Below are 12006 nucleotides of genomic sequence, written 5' to 3' on the forward strand. Positions count from 1 at the left end.
TTTGGATTGAATTTATTACCCAACCTATGTTGACCTTTTTTTGCGATTCTACATTTTATACAATGCTTTCTTTTACTTAGAAAAGCCGTCTCTTATTTTCTTAAAGATCGTTTGTTTGACTTTAATATGAACTCAAATCTAAAGTTGTTTATGGCATTTTATATGCATATAAAAATAAAGAAACGGTATTTGTTGGTAAAGAAAATTTACTTAAAATTTAAAAAATTTATTAAAATTTATAATAAAAATTTTTTTTTTTTTACAAATTCAAAATGCACAAAAATATGCGAGACATTATACTTTATAAAAATTACATTTTAAATATTTAATATACATACTTTTCATTCCAGTTTAAATTGTTTCGTTTTGTAAATTTAAAATTAATTAATTATATACTTCCTTAATTTTACTTAATAAAGCATCACACGTTTTTTTCGCATCTCCCAATAACATGGAAGTATTAGGTTTGTAGAATATGGGATTATCAACAGCGGCATAACCTACACCTAAAGATCTCTTCATTACAACAACATTTTCAGCATTCCATACTCTTAATACTGGCATTCCAGCTATAATTGAATTTGGATCATCTTCAGCAGCACTATTAACAGTATCATTAGCTCCAATAACTAAAACTAAATCTGTTTCTTTAAAGTCCTCATTGATTTCCTCCATTTCAAGTACATCATCATAAGGTACCCCAGCTTCAGCTAATAGGACGTTCAATTGACCTGGCATACGTCCAGCAACCGGATGAATACCAAATCTTACATTTTTTCCTTTTGATTTTAATATTGAAACCATTTCAGCGATGGGATACTGTGCTTTAGCTACACATAAACCATAGCCAGGGGTAATGATTATATTTTTAGCATTACGTATTAGCTCAATGCAATTATCAGGATTAATTTCTGTATGGGTTCCTGTAATTTCCTTTGGTTTTCCAGTTCCAGTTGAAGAGGTTCCATAGCCACCTAAAATAACATTTGGTAGCGATCTGTTCATCGCCTTACACATAATATATGATAAAATAGCTCCAGATGAACCAATCAACGCCCCAACAATGGTCATCAAATTATTATTTAGCATAAATCCTTCAGCACACAATGCCCAACCGGAATACGAATTAAGTACAGTAATTACAACTGGCATATCAGCTCCTCCAATAGCAGCAGTTAAAGTTAATCCCATGATTGTCGACATAGCCGATGTAGCTCCCAATAAACCTAATCCACCAGATAATGTCGGTTCCATATAAAATGCCCCCATAGCTCCAACATTACCAGCTAAAAGAGCTGCATTTATTGCATGACGCCCAGGTAAAAGAAGTGGTGCCGAATTCAAAATTCCTTGCAATTTACCATATGCAACAAGGGAACCACTGAAAGTAACACCGCCAATGTAGGTTCCCAAAAATAGAGCTGTTTTTAAAACATTTGCTGCTGGATCTGTCGCAAGAGTAGGGAAATCGTGAATGTATGTCGCTACGCATGTTAAAACTGCTGCTAATCCCACCAAACTAAAATTGGATTATTTATAAACCTTGTCATTTATTTAAGCAATATGGATCTTACCTGTGAAAAGCAGCTACTAATTGGGGTAAATCAGTTATTTGAATACGTTTTGCAATTATTCCACCAATGCTTCCTCCACTAAAAAAGTCATTTCATAAAACAATAAGTTTAATTAAAAAAACATTTATGTTACATTGCGGCAACTCCAGCCATTTGCATTAAAACTTCTGTACTAGGGGACATGAATCCTAAAGTAGCTGCAAGACCTCCGCTTACACCAATCTATAATAAAAATATTATAAAGAATTTGTAATTAATGGATTCCTATTTAAAGTATAGATACCATTCCTAAGGCATTTCCAACGCGTGCAGTTTTTTGTGATGATAAACCTGCCAATGCTCCTACACAACATAAACTAGCTGCTAAATATGTCATTTGGTGAACTTCTGGTAAATTCTGCAATATTAATAAACCCATTTCAATGATAAAAATGTAGTTTTAATAAAATTTATTTTTACTTGAAAAGCAGCATAACCATAACCCCCGAGGAAAACTGCAGCAGGAATTCCGTACAGTCCATTGTATTCTGGTGGATCATCTGGTCTTTTGAACATATCTAGCATTCTTTGTGTAACAAGAAAACCACCTGCAATATTGACAAAAGAAATGAGTGCTGCGGCTGCGGCTAAACCCTTAAACGAAACGTTATATTTTTCTAGTTCCATGAAAAACTTTTGTATATATAACGCTTACTTCTACTGTATTTGTAGGGTAATATCCCCCATTCATCAGCAACAAACCACCTACGGCTGTTATTCCTGATATAGCATTTGTTACTGACATTAAAGGCGAATGTAAAGCTGGAGTAACGCCCCAAACAGTGTGATAACCAACAATACCAGATAATCCAAACGTTGTCATCATTGTTGTGAATGCGGGATTTGGAGATGCAATACCTAAAGCCAAAAGTGAGCCTAGACCAGCAGTATAAGTTAAACTGGTTTTTAGAGTATCATTAAAAGGATTTGGGGCCACAGGAACTACGGCTTTTGCAGTTGTCTTCGACACCGATGGTGGTGGTGCTGCCGAAACTGATATTACTGGTGGTGGCCACATTAATTCACCATCCTTTAATACTATTGAGCCTCTTACTACGTCGTCATTTAAATTAATATTGAAATGATCTTTTTCTCCTATAGATAATAAGAATTTTGAAATGTTATTTGCATAAAGCGTAGAGCTTTGAGTAGGCAGTCGGCTCGATAAATCTGTTAAACCTATGTGAACAACATCATGAACTACAGCTACTTTTCCAGGAACTGTTGTTGCGACGTTCCCTCCAGTTTCAGCTGCTAAATCGACTATTACACTTCCAGGTTTCATTTTTTTAACGTGTTCTTCTAGAATAAGCCTAAAAATGCGAGTAAAATAAGTTATAATTTTTAATTTAATACAGTAATGAAACTAATTGCTAACAAATAAAACAAAACAACTTTGATGTGGAATTGTCGGAGACAACTGGGAAGCTGTCGAAATATGAGACCTAGTTGTACAGAGGTTCTTAGTTTTTTTATAATTTGGAAAACATATTTTGTCATTTGGGACTTTTATTGAGGTTTTATTTAGTTAACCAACAACTTTTGTAGAGCTTTTCAAAATCTCTTTGATTCTATTCCATATTCAACAGTTTCCGATTATTATCAGAAAAAAATTTGAAACCAAAAACTGGCAAAGTCAGAAGTTCTTGTAGCCGTATAGGCCTATTTTCTAAGCTTCAGAGTTCTAACTCAAAAAGATTCACTTTTTACAGAACATTCCAAAAAAAAATTCACAAAAAGAATAAAACAGGAAGCAATAGTCTCATATTTCTGCAGTACTCATAAACTGTTGTAAGATAAATTAAGAGTACAATTTCAAAAAATTTTATTTACTCACAAAGGTGCCTTCTTCCCAGGTATCAATGCCGTTGTAATGATGACATCACATTCTTCACACTGCTTTGCAAATAATGCGTGTTCGGCTTCAATAAATTCCTTACTCATTTCTTTGCTGTAACCAGCTGCCGTTCCACCTTCTTCCTATAATTAAAAAAAATATAGCAAAAAATTTTATATGCACAAATTTTATATTAATACTTTGATATCGATAGTTAAGAACTCAGCTCCTAAACTTTCAACTTGTTCTTTTACAGCTGATCTTGTATCGAAGGCTTTAACAATAGCTCCCATATTTTTAGCTTGCCCAATTGCAGCTAATCCAGCAACACCGCCCCCAACTACTAAAATTTTTGCAGGCGGAACTTTGCCAGCTGCTGTTATTTGGCCACTAAAAAATCGTGGAAAATGATTAGCTGCTTCAATAACTGCTCGATATCCGGCAATGTTTGCCATTGAACTTAAGGCATCAAAGACTTGAGCTCTGGAAATTCTTGGGATGCAATCCATTGCTGAATATTAACATAAAAGAAAGTTAAAACATGTTTTATGAATATAACAAAAATTTATGTATATTATAAAAGAATTTTACCGAAAGCATTAATTTTTTTTGTGGACATTTTATCTATTAGTGTTTTATTTTGTGCTGGATATAAAAATGAAATTAATGTTTGCCCTTGTTTAAATTTTTCAACTTCAGATTCCATTGGTTGACGAACTTTTAAAATAATATCTGTAATTATATAATAATACATTTGTGATTAAAGAATAAAATATATGTATTCATATGTAACAGATTTAATTTGATTATACCAGAATTATAAATTGAGTTTTCATCAACAAGTTTGACACCTACTCCAGTATAATCTTCATCACGGAATTTTGCTTCAACTCCAGCTCCTTTTTCCATTTGTACATTAAATCCTTTCTTTATGAGTGCAGCTGAAACAGCTGGAGTCATTGCAACTCGCCTCTCATTTGTCCATCTTTCTTTAGGGACTCCTATTACTAAATTCTTATATGGAATACCTTTCACCGCCTCAACAGGTTTACCATCTTTTTGTAATATCTTAACAGATCCAGAAAACAATCGCAAAGGATTTATTACTGGCGTAGTATAAAAATTTGTATTGGCATATTTACATAATGTTAAAACTCCCCGAGTCATTATTTTAATATCAATTAAAGATATTGTGCGTTACCGTGATCCTGAAAAATGTATTTTATATATTTTATTGTATTATAGTATTTTAATTTAAACTGTGTAAAGAAAGGATGCATTGTTTTCTGTACATTAATATTCTAAGGTGGTTGAATACGCATACATGCACACACATACATATATAAATTGATAAACAGATGCCTTTATGCGATTTTGTTCTTAACTAATATCGTCTACAGTCGTATTATTACACTTTATTAAATATCAAAGTTTTATAGAACTCATTAAGAAATTAAGCTTCAGGAATTAATTAAGAAAAGCAGATATAACAACAAAATCATTAAAACCAAAAATAAGTTATCGTGTAAAAGAAATCTTAAGAAAACCCACTATAATTGCAATCTGATTATTTAGTAATTAAAATTGTATTGCTGAAAAAGAAGCCAGTTTATGATTATATATTTAAATTTAAGTGGACGGTCAAATTCTTTGAGAGAGAATCAAAGTGTATTTTGAAAATTTTCGTTTATGCAAGAAAAATAATTTAATACATAATTTTTTATGTGCGCGGAATTCGAAAATACTTCTGGTTCCGAAACTATAAGTTTACAAAGAGTAAGATCTTTGGATTTCATATAATTAGATTTTATTTGTAGTATCTTTAAAAAATATTTTTTATACATACATACATATTTTAACAATAATTTTTCAAATAAGAATGAGCAGAAAATTCGGTGTTAGAAGCCCAGTACTCATTACATTAAAATGTACTCACTTAAAAAGTAATTTACATAATATTTTGAACATGCTACAAGCTATGGTAGTTAATCTCTAAATCAAATCATCATAAAAGTTATTTTTAAGTTAAATGACTTGAAAATAATAGGTCATTTCAACTTACTATTCAAAGATTATTATTAAAGTTGATAACAATATTGCGATTATTGCAAAAAATAAGAATATTGATTTTTTTTCTTTTTATGCTGATTTACAAATACACAAATTCACACACATATACAAATAAGAACAAATTTAAATAAATGCATTACAAATTATTCTTAAATGATTATTAATTTCCTGAAATGCTTTGAACACTTTGTGCAGTATTAAATTGTTATGATTTCAAAATCATAAGGTAGTAAGGTAGTAATAAGGTAATATACAATCTGATTTCCATAACGAGTTGTAAACGCTAAATTTTACAACATTATACTGTTCAGTTTATTTCTTCTGTACATTAATCTCTCTGTTGACAGATAAAACGGCTAACGCCGGGTTAAATGTGGAAAAATTTTCAAATTTTAATTTATAAGTAAGTATTTTCCAATTAGATGTTCAAAGACTTAAAATATGTACTTTCTATTTACAATATTCTTTAACCCATATTGTATTCGTATATAGATTTTGATTTAAGAGCTACCATATAATTTCAAAAATAGTTTTTCTCTTTAAAATTGCAGTCATATAAAATATTCAGATACAATTCAGCTCATGAATTGTAATTGCTGAATTGTGTAGTAATACATAATACGGTCACTTCATAAAAAATGCATATAGATCATTAAAAATGTACAAATTTTAGTGGCTATTTGTGGTATACTCGTAAAAATGCTTCCAGAAGGTTTTTCTTGAAACCGGACTAAGCAAAGAACAATAAAATCTAAAGAAAATACCTAGTAAAGACGTTTATTTATTTATTTTTTTAGCTGTAAAATTAAATAGAAAATTTTCTATTTTAAAAAGGGTCAAGAGCAAGTAAGACAAGTTTCCTACTTTACTACTGATGTTTTTTTTCTAATTAGACAGATACTCTCGAATTTCGGCTTCGGTTTAACTAACAAACCTATATGTATACAGAATCTAAAATAATAACATATGTAATTGTACTTAACTAAATACATATTATGTACATATGTATGTATATGTATATGTGACTACGTAAGTAGATTAAGTTTTGCAAAATATTGTTTAGTTATTTTTGTCAAAATATATTGAAAATACAAGTTTTCCATCATAAGTTCTACGTTTTTCATGTATGGATTTATGTATTTACTAAAATTCATAAACTATTAAAAACTTTTAAAGCTTAAAATTTACATAAGTTCACATATTATTCTGATAAACGTCTTAGTTCAAGTCCTGCGCTAAGGGTTCAATTCTAACTCAATTTTAAAAATGGGTAACAATTAAGTGATCTTCAATTTTAAAAATTAGAAAAGTATTAATAAGTACACTTTAATATACTATCAATAAATACATATGTACATATGTATGTACATATACTTTATCCTAAAAACTTTCACTTTCCTTTTTAAAAATAAATTGAAAGATTTTCTATTATCTGCGTACGCACAATATTTAACAATTTTTATTTATTTTTCTACTTATATAGGTACATCATATGTTCATATATATACACTACTATTACACAGGTTACTTTAAATTTATTTAGAAACACGTGGAAAAATACACGTCTTTTTACCCTACGTCATTTGCTGACATTTTTTTTTTTTTGTTTTTTAATAAAAAAGCGCCAAATATCTTTCATAAAATTTGAAAGAAACAAAGAAAACAGCGTAATTCAGAAATTTAAAAATGTTATCAAAAACTTGTTATACATCATATATATATATATATATATATATATATATATATACAAGCACCTTTGAGAGGAAGTTGGAGAGCATCCATAAAGAATCTTAAAGATTTGAAAAGTAAAAGAGATTTGAAAAGAACTGTTGAAACAATTCACAGTTATATAAATTTATACAATTATGTGTTCGTGAAACATATATATATATATATATATATATATAAATTTGAACACATATTCAAACTCATGTATAAAGTTATTTGCATTAGTGTGGTAAGACTCACACATCCATGCATAACTTTTATTGTTGTATTAACGTACACAGTAAAATACCACAGGCATCTTTATACTAATACATACATTATAGGAGGCTATGTAAAAATACACAATCACAAAACTCATCATATGAGAGCTTATGGTATGGACATTTAGAGAGTAGCAAAATGAGTTTGTCAAATCTAAAGATATAGCTCAAAAAATATTTATTTTATCAATATCTAGTTTGAGATAGTATTAAAGCTTATAAAAGTTTAATCTAATAGTATAACAATATTTGAAATCCTACTAAAAACAAAATGGGCTTTTAAAGAATCATTTTTCTAATTTTAATAAAATATAATAATATTTATGTATATATGTTCAAATAATGCTAAATTTAAAGAATAGAAAACAATTGGCCGATAAACAAGAGTATTTAATAAATGTCGTAAAGTCTGGAGCTTTTGTATTCAACACATACACACGCATTTATACAAAGAACATAATTGCTTTAAACAAGACGTTTCTTATGTTTTTCATCTTATTTTTTTCTTTTCTTAAACCGGCACATAAATTAAGTTCTTTAAACTCAGATTAAAATGTATGGTTATTGTTATCTGTAAATTTTTATATTATAAATAAATTTATTCACATTTTTATTAAAAAAAAAAAAAAAAAAAACAATTTTTTTAATATATTTTATGTATAAAAAAAAATTCGCATCCTTTCTTTCACTCGACTCCTAAACTTTATTAGATTTTTATTAGGTATAGTTAATATATAAGTTCAATAACTTTAAACTATTTACCTAAAATGGTAATTATAATTTATTTCTAAATTTTTATAAATTTTTTCTTTAAATTTAAAAAAAAAAAATAACTTATAAAACAATTTAATTTGAATTTTAATGAAAATAAACAAAAATTAATTAAAAAATATATGCGATAAATTCAATTCAATTGTTTAATATTTATTAATATGGAAATTATAAATTTTGACCGAACACGTATACTGCCAATGCTCGAGCTATACTAAAAATATAACTATTCAACAAATAAAATTACCTCAGCTAGCAGCAATCTAATTCAGTATAAGAGTACCCTAATCAGTCCCACATTTTTACTATAAGATATGATAAAAGGCCTATGTACACATATACAACAACAAAATTTTAATTCTCTCAATAAAATTGAAATTGTGTTGAAATTTTCTTTTGCAATTATACCTATTATTATTATAAAATTTATAAAAAGTTTATATGCTATAAAAATAATATGTATTTAAAAAGTAAGTCTTTTCAGTAATAACAAAAATAAAAGGATGAGAACAAATTATTGTACATGCATAGACGCCTGTTTAGTATTTGTAGGAAAAAAGAGCGATATTCAGCTATAATATGAGTGAGGTATATAAAAACAAAGAATTTATATTTACTAGTGGTTGCCAATACTTTTTTTTTTTGAAAAAGTGTTAGTTAAATTTTTTTTCTCCTAAAATCTGCCTTTACATTTTCTTTTTGCAATAGTTTTCTCACTACATGCCTTAATTTTGGATTGACACAAAAGGATAGCAGCACACAATATTGCATTGATTCATTAAGATTGTCTACAATAAAAATAATTTTTTTTTTAATTCCTATATCTTATAAAAAATTAATATGTGCATGCAAATGTAAAAATATACAATTTCGTGTAGTCGTGTTGTGTCCCCTAGTTTAAAAATATTCTTTAGATAAATACTAGCAACATTTTATAATTTCATTCACTCATTAAGCAAAAATAGTTTCAAGCTATTAAACGAGATATTGACATTTTTTTCCCGATTAATACTAAAATGAAACCGAAGACTGAATTTAAATATTATCTGCATGTAAACAGAGTAATAAACTCCGTAATGAAAATGCATAACGGTAACTCTTATTTAATAAATTTAATATACACTCAAAATATATTTTTTATAATCTATGAGAAACTGTATGAGAAACAATAGAAATTATACGAGAAACTTCATTAATGGCCATACGTATTTAACGGAGCGCAAAAATGTTCACATGATTCTATCATCACATCATCTTTGATGCATATTAAGTACATAAGTTTAGATATTCAGTTATCATAAAATAAACAGAAGATGTTTATGTAGGAATAAAAAAAATTTTGAATAAAATTTATGTATACTTAAAGATAAACTAAACAAATTATAATTTTAAAATTTCTTCTTTAGAACAGTGCATGTAACGGTTGTTTGTAACTTCGTAACTGTGTAAATATTAAAATTTGTGTATACTGCTCATCAACAAACAGATTTAATAAAATTTGTACATAAATATATTAATAGTAAATTAAACTTTAGTTTACAAACAGCTAATAAAATTAGCGCTCTTAAATATTCCACTATATGCATGATGTTCATATGTCATCCACAACATGAAATATGTATTATCTATATAGAATAGATCCACCCAAATCTAACTGTTATATAGTTTATGAAACATCCCTTTAAATACCTTTGAAAATCTTAAAATATTAATCTATAACGAATATTGAAGTAAAAATACTCCAAATTTTCATAGTACCAACAGTTTTTAGTATTTTAATAATAATACTGTATTTTAGTAATAATAAATTGTACCTGGAAGTAGAACAACTACAAAAAATTTGTTTATAAATTTTAAATTCATTAATTCTTTTATCTTCTCTATTAAATAACAAGATATATATTAATTTTATTGTTTATAATATAATTACATTTTGGACGAGAACCAGATTTGACTAGAATACATGGTTTATTCTGTAAATTATATACTAAATTTACTATTAAATTAAGATTATTTTTATAATATGGACTATTTAGTTTTAAATATACAGTACTTTGCAATTATTTTAAACATACATATTATGTACTTCTCCTTTTTAAACCCTGCACTTCGTGAAGGGTATATTAACTTTGGTATGGAGTTTGTAACTACTTGCAGGAGTCATCTCCGTTATAGACATATATACATACTCTTGCTCAGCGTAAAATTCTGCGTTGATTTAGACATATCCGTCCGTCCGATCGCACGATAACTCAAAAAGGAATAATGCAATCGACACCAAACTTTCACAAGTTATTTCTTTTGTGCCAAGGACGAACCCTACTGTAATTGGACTAATTCGGACAACGCGTTCGGATAGCTGTCATACAGCAGATTCATTAAACTTGGTAGTTGTGTGTCCATTTATAGGTCAGACATACCCGTGAATTTTCTATAGAATGATTTCAGAGGTTCGAGTTATTGCTATACAACAACGAAAGGTGCTGGGTATAATTCAATCGGTTTATACCGACTGAAACGTTTTTATTTGTTCATATTTCCTGTTGATGTTATAAGGAAAATATAAAATTCATAATATAATATTATGTAATAAGTGTCCCTATAACTTTAAAATGGCGGTAGTTACAGCTTGTAAGTAATTAATCGGGTTTTTTTATGGCAGCAATATCATATTTGATAGAAGAATATAACGATATATTGGAAACAAAATTATACATTTATATAACAGGAAATTTGTCCCCTATTTCAAAAAGAAAGTAACCTTCTTAGTATATATATGTATTCATTTTTAGGCCAATTTATTCTCTTTATTTTGGGATGTTAAATCTGTTTTTGTTTCCGATCAATGAAGTAATCGAATTGATATACATAATTAGAACTAATATATATATAAAAAAAATTGAGATTTTTTTTTATTTTTAATTTATAAATAAATAAAATATTTATAATAATAAATATTTACCGCCTTCGTATTTTGATTCAATTACATTTATATAAAGAAATTTTGCTTTGCCAGATATTTTTTTTTAGTATTGATAAAAATAAAAATTAATATACAAAATTTATTAATTTTATTTTTATCAATTTATTATTGATTAGGCTAGTTGACGTATACAAAATTCTGATCATTTTCTCATTTTTTTTTCATTTTTAAGTATTTTAAGTGGAAATATATGTATACATTAAATATATCGTATGCTAAAATATATACTGTTAAAAAGAGGGGATTTTATTTTTGAATAATAAATAAAATATCGGTACTACAATTTTTATAACTAATAGGAGATATCGTAATCTATTGAGTTTTAAAGTGATCTAAAAATTAAATGTAATTAAAAAATTTCATTATACAGTACCATTATGTTAAAAATATGGAATTGTTACAATAATGAATAATTTTTACTTACCTAATAGCCCCAAAAAAAAATTATATATTTTCTTGCATTTTTGCCATACTTTCTTTGACTATACTTGTATATGTAATACAAGATACCTAATTAGATAGATGTTTTGTCCTTTAACGATTTCATCTTCATTAGCATTATTCCTTCATTCAAAACTGTAATATCGCAATTTTAATACATATAATTCAGCAATTTGAGCTTACAAGCTGAATTGTATGGTAATGCAGTACTAAAACATTAAGAAAATATGTGAATAATATTGCAAAAGTGAGAATCAGTGCAAATTGCCGAAAATATTGAATTATACAAAAATTATTAAAATA

General features: G+C 27.5%; 1 protein-coding gene across 2 annotated transcripts; it reads right to left on the reverse strand.

The window, feature by feature from the left end:
- Nucleotides 1-197: 197 nt before the first annotated feature.
- Nucleotides 198-11702, reverse strand: LOC129609579 (NAD(P) transhydrogenase, mitochondrial-like). Of its 2 annotated transcripts, none has more exons than XM_055521579.1 (11): nucleotides 11687-11702; nucleotides 4263-4658; nucleotides 4042-4182; nucleotides 3651-3961; nucleotides 3451-3593; nucleotides 2269-2926; nucleotides 2034-2207; nucleotides 1858-1971; nucleotides 1708-1796; nucleotides 1575-1652; nucleotides 198-1519 (listed from the first exon to the last, which is right to left on the reverse strand). In XM_055521579.1, the coding sequence occupies exons 2-11, from the start codon at nucleotides 4615-4617 to the stop codon at nucleotides 385-387; spliced, it is 3198 nt and encodes a 1065-aa protein (XP_055377554.1). In that variant the 5' UTR covers nucleotides 4618-4658; nucleotides 11687-11702; the 3' UTR covers nucleotides 198-384. The 2 variants fall into 2 exon arrangements, with proteins under 2 accessions (XP_055377554.1, XP_055377553.1); XM_055521578.1 differs by lacking the exon at nucleotides 11687-11702 and adding an exon at nucleotides 8271-8473.
- Between the last annotated feature and the right edge of the window lie 304 nt (nucleotides 11703-12006).

Source organism: Condylostylus longicornis, unplaced genomic scaffold (assembly GCF_029603195.1).
Source record: "Condylostylus longicornis isolate FDR11 unplaced genomic scaffold, ASM2960319v2 ptg000040l, whole genome shotgun sequence".
NCBI lineage: Eukaryota > Metazoa > Arthropoda > Insecta > Diptera > Dolichopodidae > Condylostylus > Condylostylus longicornis.